General features: G+C 43.7%; 1 protein-coding gene across 2 annotated transcripts in view; it reads left to right on the forward strand.

The window, feature by feature from the left end:
- The first annotated feature begins 5821 nt into the window (after nt 1-5821).
- The window catches only part of LOC146207448 (uncharacterized), a 53576-nt gene continuing 45577 nt past the window's right edge, over nt 5822-13820 (forward strand). Inside the window, exon 1 of one of the 2 annotated variants that reach the window (XM_084587485.1) lies at nt 5822-6144. In XM_084587485.1, the coding sequence (XP_084443611.1) occupies nt 5944-6144 (201 nt within the window). In that variant the 5' untranslated portion in view covers nt 5822-5943. The remainder of the gene's footprint in view (nt 6145-13820) is intronic. The other variant, XM_084587488.1, reaches the window with a different exon arrangement.

Below are 13820 nucleotides of genomic sequence, written 5' to 3' on the forward strand. Positions count from 1 at the left end.
ACGCCCGCACTGTCCGGGAGCAGGTCACGTGGTTCGCTTGCTGCGCGGGACCACCTCCCGCCTCGATCACTTTGCTTGCCTACCCCCTGCTCAACACAAAACCTCTAATAACTGCGAGATTCTGTGGCATCAGCTTCGGACTCATCATTTGCACCTCCTACCGTCCTCCATCTCATTTTACCCAGCTATCTATCCCTCCTCGCGGCTCAGCGCCTGATCTCTAGGACAAGATCCTGGATTGGGCTCATATCCGGCATTAGACGTCTTCCCCTCCCTGCTCCACTGCCCCCTTCCCTTTTGAGATAAGTAAAGTTGTCACTCACTTTCACTCACTCAACTCTTGGGAAGAGAGTACGTGGCTATCGCTGCAGCCGATCGTGCTTGTAGACTAACTCGCTCTCGCGCTGTGCATTCATAATAGCTCTACACGAAAAATACGCAACGAGCGAAGGAGCTGTTTATGTTGACGCGGCAGAATACACATCAAGCTGAGCGTTCGCACTGGCGGTGGTGGACGTGCTCAGGAGGCTGCGGGCATCAGGGCCGGTAGTGACAAAATCTTCGGAAACAGCGAAAGAGGCAGCTGTGCCAATAGCCATAGCTAGCACCGACGCGGATACATCTTCCCCGATTCTAAATTTGCCATCCGTATACCTTTGCTGGGGGCAGAATCTCAACTGCGGCACAGCAGATACTGAAACTGACCAGGCAACCATACAAAGAAATTGTGGTAATATGGGTGCCAGCTCATTCGGGGAATCCGGGAAATGAGGCGGCCCACAACATGGTTCGAGGTTTCGTCAACCGAGTCGGTGGGTTGTTCGTATCAATGGGTTACTCCGAGGAGGGGCTGACATCTTTTCACGATATCACAAGACATTAAAGATTGGAACGGCGCAAATTTACACCACCTGACAAAATGTTGGATAAGGCACAGGAAACCGCGTGGAGGAGACTCCTTTCTTAACCCCTATCTATTAGCAAAAATGTACCCGGATGATTTTAACCCCGCGTGTAGGTTCTGTGGCGAAACAGCCACGTATGATCACATACTGTAAAGAAGAACCTCCACCGGAGGATCTAGTACAAATCCCTTCTCTTGAGCGATGGGACGCCGTTCTGGTCAGCTCAGACCTGGGCATTCAAACCTTGGCCACCGAGTGGGCCGCTAAGGCCGCCGCCACCCATGGACTGGAGGCCATCTAGAGCATCTGCATTTTGAAGAAATAAATGTTTTCCAATCCAATCTCCATTAACTTTCATCTGCGCGAAAAAACTTTCAGGCGTCCTACTCTTAACTACTAAGGCCCTACCATCCTTTATGCAGTTCCGATTCTAATATTTCATTTATACCCATATTCGATTCTTCGATTCATTTTTGTTCAGTCTAGCTATAACGAGTTTTATTGTAGGGCGGGCTCGTTTATTAGGGATAGGTCAAGAGAACCGCTTGCAGGTCCGGGCTCGTCCAGCTGGTGCTCGCGTCTCGTGCTGGCGCCAGGTCATTTTCTTACAAGTCATTCCACGGCCGGTCTCGAGGGAGGTCTTGAGGGAGAGCGCGCGCCCTCTCCCTCGAGACCGGCCGTGGTCATTCTTAGTCGGAGCCATCTCCATTGTAAGTGGAGAGAGGGATACTTAATCTTCGCCTGCCACAATGGGCAGTCATCGCACAGACGGGCAGTCATCGCACAGTGAATATTAGGCGATAGCCCTTTCGGGAATATTAGGGATACAACCTTTTCGGTCGAAAAGTGGGCTTTGGTGGTGGTGTAGTGGTGGCGGTGGTAATGGCAGTCTTAGTGGTAGCTAGTAGCATAGTGTAGTAGAAGTAGTAGTAGTCGGCACTGAGTGTCGGGAATAATCGGGGCCCGCGTAAAAAATAGTGTCACAGTAACTTGTAGTTCTAGTGATTGATGATTGATTGGTGTGGTAGGCGTGACGCGTTTATGAAATCATTGTAATTAATTGATTAGGTAATAAATTAAAGAAAGAAAAAATATAAATATTGGGAAATAAAAAAATGAGAAAGGAATTGTTCAAAGGTGTCAAAATGATCAGAATGAAAATTCAATGCTTGATGATGCTAATTAAGGAAATTTAGAGTGTGCAAGCGATCAGTTAAATAATTTTATAAAATTTTATAAAATAATATAAAGTTATAAAATGAAAAATATATGGGAAAGGGAGTCAAAGGTGTCAAACTGCTCAGATGAAAAGCCAATGCTTGCTGATGATAATAGAAAAAATAGAGTGTATAATTGATCAATTAATTTAATTGAATGAAAAATTGAAAATTGAGTTTAATGATTTCATATGCTCAGAATGGAAAGCCAATGTTTGTTGATGCTAAGTGTCGGTGTTAACAATAAATAAATATTTAAGGAAATAAAAACAGCGTACGTGTGTGTAAAACATCATTAACGCCAACCAACGGTGGAGCTTAAGTGTATTCCTAACTTGTTTTTTTTTTTGTTTATTTATATAGTACAGAATCGTATACAACTGCACATCATGCTTTTTTTACACCATAAAGACCAATTGGGCACTGTAAAGCACGCACTTTGTACAAGCAAACACTTAGGCTTAAGACCCTACGAGAATTATGTCCTTAGGAATGATAGCGGAAGACCTTTGCGTTCTAGTTATATGTCTTCATGACTGTTGTGTCTTTTTTTTATTAATTATTTGTGCTACAGAATCAGGTAAGCTAAGCTGTGATGCTCTTTTTACAGAGTAAGGTCTACTACCCGGTGCGCAACTTCGGATTTCGCTTCGCTTTGTACGAATGACCTGAGTGGAGACTGTGGGGGTTGCTCAGGATAACGCGCCAAAGGGGACTAGGCGCTGCAGTCGCCAGCCCTAACAGACAGAGCTGTGACTCCCAACCCGCGGTGCGAGCAGTCATCACCGCGGGGGGTTCGGCACACGCAAGGAAGTAAGAGGTGTGTTCTGCTCTCCTGGCGTGGCTTCGCGCACACGGGCCGTAGCGTTCAGTGCGCACTATGATTCTGGGCGATTCTGGGTGATGGCGGCGGCCTCCCCGGCGGGAGTCATGAACGGCGTGCGTGAGCGATCACCCGCCGAAAGCCACCAGAGTCGCGAGACGAGCTCTGCTGGGACTACGAAGGGGGGTTCCGGGTTACGCCGGAAGGAAAGAGGGAAACCGCGGAAGACAGGAGGTAAAGAAGCCTCGGAGGCAGTGGGGGACGGCCGGATTGCCCTCCTCGCAACCATCCTCCCTAGCAGCGCGTGCATAAACTCGTGTGATAACCGTGATAACTACACACGGCGCTTATAATGGCACAGGGGATTCATGGGGATCCCCTCATGACAAACACTGTGCCTTCCTTTTCCTCAAAATAAACGTATTATACATTGTTTTTATTTGTCTTTTTATATAAAAAAGAAACAAGATATAAAGGTCGTATGACCTTGGCGTTGTTAATTGTAAAGGTGGCCACCGAAAAGTAGACAGATACTGCGCTTTCTTCACGCCAGAAGCCAAATTAAGAAAAACTATGTTAAAAATTGCGGAATGAAGAGGTGATGCTAAAGACGCTATCGCATCTATACTCTTATGCGCCATTAAACCCAACACAACAACAACAACTATTAAGGCGATGCTTGAGCGTCCCCGTAATTCAAACCGTCAGACCGTGTACAACATTGCTAAACTGTACAAGACTATGCGGGGAGGTGGTGAAGGGTGGCAGTTCCTGGTCCTACGGGCCTGGGATGGTAGGTCAACGCCGCTTGCGGCGGGGGCTAGCCAGCCACCGAATTTTATCTGTTGTAGGCTGTCATTACACCCGTCACTGCTTCGGTGGTAGAAGACGGCTATATATGTCTATGTCTATATGTCTATATATCGGTGCCCCTTTTGCACCCCCTGCCGACTTGATACCGACGCCTATGCTGCGGGCAATTCGGTACTGCGAATAGACCGTTCCACGTCCCATCCGAGATGGTTCTCAATCATAGGTTTTAATCTCTTTGAAAGTATCACTTGGCAATTAAAGGAAATGCAGACGTAACAAACGTTACCATGTTTTCACATTTATTGGGCGCCAGCGCCACAACTGGATGGGTTCACGTGACTCTTCCTACTGCTGCTGGAGCAGACGTTCGATTTTTTTTTGCGCGTTTTAAAAGCTAATAGTCGCGTTTATTTATGTAGTTTTGGTTGATAACAAGTGCCAGCATTGCACTTTTTTTTATCGTTGCTGAGGCTGCTGAAGTTTATTTAAGCTGTTACGAGGTCTCTTTCTGCTTTGTACCCGGACGTAAGCGACAGAACTCGGCGCAAGCTCCTATTGCTACCCGAAAAATAAGCTCGAAGAATCTTATTTATTTGATTTGAATGGGCAAAGAAGCGAGTGGTCATTCTTATGTGTGCAGCAGACATTTCTGCGAGCCAGAGTTCGTCCATGGAGTTGGCGCTAAACAATTCGGCGAGCGACAAAAGGAATGGCGCGCGCGTTTTAATTTGCACTTAATATCACAGTTGTGAAGCTAACGATTCTATTGCTGGAAGGATGGAAAAGATGCTGGCTTCTTCACGGAGCAGCACCCTCCGAGAGAAAGGAAGGATCTTGCGAAAGCCAGGTCTTAAATTCTTCTGAATGAAGGCGTTGACACGGAAGTTTCTACCACGGGCAGCGGTTGCATGGTGAGTTGTCTCAGGCAGCGTCACCAGTACTGTAGTAATTTCAGGTGACACAATCGTGAATAAACGAAAGATCTCTTGCTCTAGCTACAGAGAATTACGTTCATGTTGTGATGTGCTGAGGTATGCGTAAAAAAAAAAAAAAAAAAAAAAAGCAACTTTGCGCGAGGAAAACAAGTATTCGCTCATACCAAGGGTACCAATGACGGTAGTCAATGCGCAAGAATTTGCTGCGTGGAACGCACTTCTTCACACTTGCTATAAAAATTAAACCACATCTTGCCCGCAGTCAAACTTGTCTACCCTGCTACGTTCAAGGCAGGTGAACGGTGCCGCTTCCGCCGGGGCTATGCAAATTAAGGCGCTCAGTATCTATCAGGCTCCTGACAGCTCAATGCTTTTGCAGGGGAATCCCATTAACTGTTTAGTGACAGCTTACATCTGACCGGTTGCGTGGCAGCATCAGATTTTTTTTTTTTTTTTTTTTTTTTTTCATAAAAACAACAGCAATGCTGCAGCTGGTGCGCGTTGTCGTCGCAGCAGAAGCTCGCCAACTTCGATAACTCTGATTCGGTGAAGTATTTTGTTGACGAATGAGTGGGTCCGATACCTCCAATTAAGCTTATACAGGCCCAGACCGAGCTGCGTATTAAATAAACGAATAAACGTAATACTAACGCGTAACTAAACTGCCTAGGAAAGCCTCCGGTTCAACGCGCGTTATACCATTAGTTCGTCACGCGGGCGCTTCCGAGAGTTGGCGCCACGGTATGTCTTCGCGCACGCTTTATTATTTTTGTTTTGTTCAGCGTTCCCTTATATTTTCCCTTTCCCTTACAATTTTCCTTACATACATTGGTACTGAAGGTATAAATCGTTATATGTAAACTTCCGATTTCACTGCAGACTCCTTAAGACCCCGTATTCATGAACCAAACTAACCTTATTCACCCCTTTCTTTAAAGTTCCTTCAGCACTTCTTTTTGAGAAGGCTGCATGGCTGCATGTAAACAAAAATATTGCGCAACATTCATGTTTCTCGTCTGCTGTTTATTTCTTTTCTTTTTTTTTTATATGCGCATACGTACCCTTTAGGTTATGTACTGCATGTGTCTGTCGTTGAAAGTTGAAATCCAGAAATCTATTTCTAACCCCGCGTGAACAGCACGTAGTAGTAACAGTGCTGCCGCAACCAGCATAGCACGAAGCCACAGAGCTCACAAGCAGTGCGCAAACGCGATTGCCATCGCGCAAACGTGCCGCTGCGGAAAAAAAGTATGGAGGACATTTCGTTGCCTGACGACACCCGAGTTGAAGATATTTTAGCTGACTATTTCACGAAGAAGATCGAAGGTAAGGACGTAGAGTCCAAAGAAAAGCACTCCGACTCGCAGCACTCCACCAAATCCAAGAAGTCCAAGAAACGGAAGCATAAAAAGAAGAAAAAGCACAAGTCCCGGAAAACTCATTCAGAGAACGTGAGTGTTCCGTTCCCCTCTTGCGAATGGCGTCGTTATTTGGCCGCGCTAAAAATGCCGCGTTGCAGGGAGATTTGTTATATAACGTTGTGGCCTGCCAATGCTCTATTTTACGCCAGCTTTTGGTTAGTGCATCGAAATGGCGGCTAGTGTGCGACTAGGCTTGGCACTTTTGTTTTCCGGCTTCGATTTGGTGTGGCGGTCTGGGTTCTGGCTTTGGTAAACCGCGCTACGCGTTGCCATGCTACGCATTTTGCAGATGGTAATGTTTTTGTTAATCGCTAGTCTCAAATTGCTTCTCGTTTAATGGTCAGATTTGTTGTCTCGATTGTAGTGTTTCTATCGTGGTCTCAAATATCAGAGATTGTCGTCCAGGCACATTGTTTCACTGTTTCGAGCGCACTCAGTATTGCAGAGATAAGAGGAATCCAAATTGTTCCGAAATTTCGCGTCACTTGGTGGCCAGTGACAGGCAAACAATGTTTCAACGGTGCTGCGTGGCTTTTCGCCCTGCGTTCGTGTTGTGTGAAATTGAGTCGGTGACCGGTCTGAATGTAGAGAACCTGGCTGTACAGGCGCAGACATAAGTAAACGGAGCACGGTATTCTGTTCTAATTGCACTCGCCTTTTCCGTATCTGAAATAATCACTTTATTTGTCCATGAGGAAACGCACTAGTGCCTCCTAACGGCCTGTACATAATACAGCTGCCAGTTTCTAATTTGGCAATTCGTGAAAAATAAAACAAATGTAGTGCCCTGTTTACTTTTGTCCGCACCTGTAACTTACATTATGGCAATATATAATTCGGTGGCAGTGCAAGAAGAACGAGTTTCTTAATAAGAGGAACACAAACTGTGGTATATGGTACTAGTCGTGCTTAATACTAATGCTGTTGCCATAAAAGCAGACTGCTTTCTATGCCTTTTCACGATCGTTGTTTGTAATGTTAGGAGCGTCGTATGATTTTTTGTGTGTTCCATGTTTTAGAATTTAAAATCAATTTTATTTGCAATTACCAGCTTGCAGACTTAGAACCGGTAAAAAACACCAACATCTATTTTAAACAAAGGCAGCAGAGAGTTTGAATTCCCTTTAAATTGATGTCATGCATTTTTAGTTATGGGCCTGAAAAGGGGTGGTTATGTGGATTGCTTAAATGTACTTGAAGGGTTTCACATGGAGAGTAATAGTTTTACATTCCTTACATTAAAAGTAGAATGTAGGGTTTATTGATAAGTATAGCAGTCTTAAGTTTAGAGTGAATGCCTTTTTTATAGTAGAATTTCTAAGGAAGCAATGTGTTCTTGTTAACAGAGTTATTTAAAAGTACTCATAAACGTTAAGGTATGACTGCATCGGAAAGCGGCATGCACTTATATGGTGCTAAAATTAAGAAGAAAGTTACTTAAAGCTATTTTCTTGGTCTTGCTAAGGTTTCTTGATCACTTTCTCATAAAACTTAATGCGGAATTTTGTATAGTGACAGAACCAACCACACTGACTCGTGCCAAGAGCAGCAAACTGCTGCCCTACCATGAATGAATCCTTGCATATGGAATGAGATAGGTGTGTTAGCTCTTGGCAGTGTTATACCCCTGTCACACGGCCACTTTCATAGGCTGTTGAGTCAAGAGCCTTTGAGATTCTCAGTCGCGATGAAACTCCAAGAAGTTGTGCCACTGCTACACAGCAAACTTGATAGCCTGCGAGAGATTCCATCATTGGGGTAACACCATCACTCTCAATAATTTTGAAAACGTGCAAGTAAGTTAGCCTACAGGTTTAATCACAAAATAGTTCAAAACAAAATTATTTCAATTTGTTACACTAATATTGTTCAATCATGAAATAAATTTTGTTGTTTTAGAAAAACTGTATGGCATCAATTTATTTCAGGTAGCTGGTGTTTTTTTGGCATCGCTAGAAACAATGGTATTGTGCTTGCTGCAGCTTCGAAGCTAGGACTGTTACATTTCTTTAAAATAAGCTATCTCACATGAAGTTTTGTAATTTTTCAGTGATTATACTACTCTGATTTCATTCCCCAGTGGGTTGCTACGACCGCTCTGTGTTCAAAAACGCAGGCTGGCACCACTCGAAGGCCTTCGAGATCTCTCAATATAGTCCCGAGCTGCTCCATTGACCCAATAGACTATTGACTTGGCCTTTGAAAACGCTCATGTAGCAATGCTCCAAAACTCTTGAATAAATTGACTGTTGGTTCAAACGCCTTCGAAATGCCCATTTGAGCGGAGTGTTATAAAGAAAGATCATGCTAGTCAGGGTGGATGCCGAATGGAAGAGGGGCAAGCAGTATGACTATTTATTTGTTTTTTGGACAGACAAAAAAAAAGCAATATTTTAACAAGTTTTACGCTTTTGTGTTAATTTTGTGCATTATCTAGAGAACAGCAAGATGCTGACTCATTGTGAGGCTGTGCATATACTGGATGGGGCAAGTCAAGTTTCAAATAGAAGTCTGGGCCCCTTATTGATGTGATGATTGCAGATGGTTTATGAAGAGTTCCCATAGCATTCCACAGAATTGTCACGATCAGAAGTAGCAAATATCGCTGACATTATTCAACTTTGCATGGCAAAACAGTTAGCTGTTCTGACAATGAGACAGTCTTTGAAATGTGCACACACTGTACCATGGAAGCTGAATACCATTATCAGATAATGCTATTAAGTTTAAAGCTGAATAATTTGCGCTTTAAAGGAACCAAACATACGTTTGCAGTATGTAGAGTTCAGATTAGAGCGTGATGAAGCTTTCTTTAATTAGTGACATTGGCAGGCACAGTGTTAGCTCAAATAATACACAGCGCTCTGTATGAAACAAATGCAAAGATTGTTGCAGCAGACTAACGTCTTGACTGCACTTAAGAAGTAACATGCCTTTGAGCTGGGTTTATAGTCCTTTCATTGCCAAAAGAAATGTGCAGCCTATCTCGCAATTGCAAGTAGGTGCCAGACATCAAACACTCTAGGATGAGCTGCGTGTGTTACGAAAGCAGTGGTTGTCCTCGTCTCCTTAGATCCTTGCAGTGTGTTTGGTTACATTGATCACTTTTCTGTATAACTGAATAAAACTGCCCATGCTGATTAGTACATTTCACTTCAGTGTCGAACTTGCACAGCATTTGAGAGGTTACCGATGCTTTCTTGCCCTCTAATTGGCCAGCTACTGCAATTCTGTCAGCAAAGCATGTGTAAGTACAGGGTCGGCCACTCTTAGTTTGAACATAGTTATTGTCTTCAAAGCGCCGTGTGGTCCGATCCAGCAGCTCAGTGAAGCTGAGTGGCCTACCAGGTCCCTCTGGTCTTGTGTCACTTTGTTTCCTTATTCGACTGCATCGGGACACTGTAGCATTGGTACTTGGAAGACCACAACCATGTTCAGCCCCGCCAGGGTGGCGCAGTGGTTAGGGTGCTCGACTACTATGTCCAAGTATGCGGTATCGAATCCTGGCCTCGACGGCCTCTTTTTGATGGAGGCCAAAGGCAAAGCGCCCGCGTACTGTGCGATTTCAGCGCACGTTAAGGAACCCCAGGTGGTTGAAATTTCTGGAGCCCTCCACTACCCCTGTCATAGCCTGAATCGCTTTGGGACGTTAAACCCCATAAACCAAAAACTAAATCAAGCAACCATGTTCAAATGGTCAACCCTGTACAAGAGGGGTGTGCTGGACATGAAAGGTGACAGATGACGTTAATGTTTAAGTCCTTACTGTGTTATTGTGGCATTTGTTGCCACATTTTCTTTCTTGCTCTCACTGCCACTGTGAGTCCTAAATAGCACTGTCTGTTATCAGTACAGCCATCTTTTTCCAGAGAGCGGTGCGGTCAGCTGTTCAGTTAGCAGTTACAAACACTGCATGTATAATTTTGGCTATAGCTGACTGATCCATGGAATCAGTCTTTCTGTCAGGTAACCGCTCTGTGCTGTCAAGACCTGTTCTTTGTGACTGTCAGATCATGCTTTGCCTGCATATGTTCTGATCATGCTTGGAGCATCCAACACTTTTTCTGCCAACATGCATGCACAAACACAAACACATGCACAAACACATGCACATACATGCACATACTCACACACTCGTAAAACATTTGAAGTTGCTTGAAATGCTAAAAATGAAATTGAAATTGAACAACTGAAATTGCTGAGAATGAGGGCTAAAGGGAATTCATACTTAACTTCAGAATAGCCAAGTAAGTGGCTAGGCTGCACACTAGGCCGTGGAGTGTGGTTGGTAATTGTACAAATCACACGGAGTGCCCAGGCAACGTGATTAGAATTAATCTTGCATTCACATTAGGTTTTTGCAGTAGTCTTGATCATGAATGTAAACAGGATTTTTATTCAAACATTAGGAGATAGGTTTGAGAGCCTGAGCTGCTCTGAGCTGCTAGCTCTCAACAGAGCACCGCTCATGAATGTTTGAGGAAATTGTGCAGGCTGAGTAAGAGCTGCAGGCATTTGCTCCAGCTTTGTCACTTCCTGCAGCACGCTGGTTACAGCTTCTGCAGGCCGAGGCAGGCACAGGGATGGGCAGTAGTTGGTGACAAAGCTGGAACATATACTTATTGCCTGCACAGGTGCTCTTGAGAGGGGCTCCACAGAGTGTTGGTGGCTTAGTGGTATGTTAAGCCAGAAGAAGAGGACCCTGCACATTCAGGAGCCAGTTGTCAGAACAATCCAAGACAGAAAACTGAAATGCAGTCGTTACCTTACCTAGTGCCTCAGTCCCTGTGGCTAGCAGAACGCTGATTGACCTTTGACACAGGAGGCAGTGCTATAGCTAGACAGGCTGTAATCGAACACTATTCACAAATTAGCAGTCTCCTTAACTTCTCTTTTTTCTTTGTTTCTTTTTTTTTTTTACTTGCTAGTGTCTTATTGTGTTTGGAAACTTGAAGAATCATTTCCTGGGCCACCCCAATTCAGCTTATCCTGCCTCTTGTCTATGTGGGGTCACTGCTTTTAATGAGCAACCTCTACTTTGACTTGCTGAATCAACTGACAGCTCCTTCTCGTTAAGATTTGCACCAGCTCATCTTCCTGCAGTCTCCTTTCATTGTGCATCAAACAATCTTCCTCCAACATTTTGCCGTCCTTATCAAGTGATCTTATCAGCAGAGTTTTGACTCATATCTTCAGCTCTGTATTCACACTTATATTGCTTCCATACTTCATCCTTCCAGGTCGCTGCACACGTTCCTCTAAGCATGCTTATCTCGGTCACTTCAAAATCTTCGTGACATTTCTTTTTTTTCCTTAATTTTTTACAGAGCTGCAGTAGAGACTGCAGACTTGTCTCACCTCCATTCTGTAAACTGGCTCCTCTTGCCAGATAGTGCCCTGTGCTTTCTAGATTTTTTTCACTTTACTTGTATTCTGCATCTCGGCACCATTGGAATTTAACCATCTTCATGTACTGTGGCTCCATAGTGCTTGAAGCTGCTCAATTTTCTGCTCCCACCATTCTCCGGTTCCAGATTATGATCCCCAGATTTTTTTGCACAGGGACACGTGTGACTTGTTCGCTTAGGCTCAGCTTCACATCTCAGTCCACAAATGCTGTTGTACATCTTGCGTATTGCCCGCTTCTCTCAATTTGATAACAGTATGATGTTGTTACATGGGTGGTGTGCTTCGCTGCAATGTCATCAGCATACAGTGCCATCCAGCAAGCTTCTTTCCTTACCTTGTTTCTCGCTCCTTACGTCATGCCATGAAACAAAAATAGCCCTAATGCTGACCCCAAGTGCAGGCCTAATTTCACCTCAAAACTATTTATCCCACAAAGTTTTTAACCATTGTCTGCATCTGTTTGAGTACCATACTAAATGCCTTCTCTGGGTCTATGGGGACAATCTGTAGCTGCCATCTTCTTTGTCATAACTTTATCACTTGCATATTTCGAAGATAGCACCCAATATTAACAAACCTGGCAAGAATCTGAACTGTCCTTTAGCAGTTTGTTTTGTTTGCCCTGTGATGCCAGCTTTACAAAGTGATAGTCTCGCATTCCTGTACGTCCTGCTTTCTTATGTATAGGTGCAAATAACCTTTCTTCTCATGACTGAAATTCTAAACAGGCTAAGCTATATTGGTTTCTGGTCTCTCCCTTTTGCTGGTGTGCAGCCAACATGCTTACTGATATTTGATGTACGATTTATCACATCATGTGAGGGTTGTATGCTAAATATTCAACTGAGAAGAAAGCACCTACGCTTGTCTTGTGCAGTTCCTGCAGGGTTGCGAGTAGTAGTGAGCCAAGGCACTTTTGTTTTGTTGGCTCTGCGTTACTGATTCTAACCACCTGCTTAATTAGCGCATTACCTGTACTTGCAATTTCCTAATGTGTCTGATGTCAAGAAGAATCCTAGGAGTTCCTAGAGCTGATATTTGAGACTATATGTCATTGACATGTTCCTGTGAAGAAAATTTCAGTGATGTAATATTCTGGCATGACATGTTGGGGCATGCCTTTGTGGCTTCTGGTATGATGCCGGGGATAAGCAAATAAAATAGTAAAAAATAAATAAATAAAAGAACCAGCATGCCGGGCTGTGAAATTAGCCTGTATTGATAGACTTCTGGAGTTATCAAGAGTGAAGATTTTACTGAAAAAGGAGCTTTGTTAAGGAAGAAACAGCATAGACATGAGGTGCCCGTGGCAGCTGTTTACATTTTCCTGTGTTCTCGGAGCTGTTTTTTGCATTGGACAGGCTGGATTGATTGAAGTTGGTAAGTTGCTTGCAAAAAATAATGCCATTGAGAACATATAAAGCAAAGTAGCCTTGAAGCAGTTTTCTGGAGTTTCGTAAGAGTAATAGAATAAAAAAAAAATGTGGCACGAAAAAAAAACCTTTAGCCATGCTTGAGAGTAGAAAGGGACAGAACATTGGCCAAAATAGGTCACGAGGTTATGGCACAAATGGAAAGATCCTGCCCCATATAGTACAGATCGAGCACCACAATATTAAAGAGGCTTTACAGTTTTTTTTGCCATTGAAAATTGCATAAAAACGACTCGAAACACTGTTACTTTCACTGTAGCACCCCACGTAACTACTTCACAAAATATGACTGATTTTCTTGAGTGCACGCTGCTTTTTTTTCCCTCTTGGATGGCTTGTCATATTTTATTACTTGTTGCACTTTCTCGAGTGCGTCCTTAAATAAAAACCACCCTTCCTTTCGCATCGCAAATGGCATGCTTTCAGATTTTGTCACTAGATGGCACTGCAGTGTTATGAATCCCATGGATGAAGCGTTAATGGTGCCCATTGAAATTTTTTTGTTGACGAGGCATACATTACTGTGGCGTAATAACATTGAGTGTGGAAACTGGAAAGGATGCTATTCTATACCAAAAGTGCCTAATTACTGTCTGACGTGTGAAATTTATATTTGTTTTCAGTACGTCTTTTTTTGTTGGCCACCAGTCGTTGCGGTCACTGCGCATGGTTTCCAGCTTCGGGCTGCATAAAAACGGCCATGTGCACTGATAGAAAAATTCACATTAAAAATTTGCTACAGTGTTTCTACCAAGACCGCAATGGAATTTAACACTTCAGACAACAATCTTTCCGTTGCACCGCAAAGAGTTCGATGTCGAAATTCCAGTGTTCTTTCTCTTTAAGGTCACTGAATGTTTCAGT

The sequence above is a fragment of the Amblyomma maculatum genome, chromosome 1 (assembly GCF_055883805.1).
Source record: "Amblyomma maculatum isolate TAMU_Amacu chromosome 1, ASM5588380v1, whole genome shotgun sequence".
NCBI lineage: Eukaryota > Metazoa > Arthropoda > Arachnida > Ixodida > Ixodidae > Amblyomma > Amblyomma maculatum.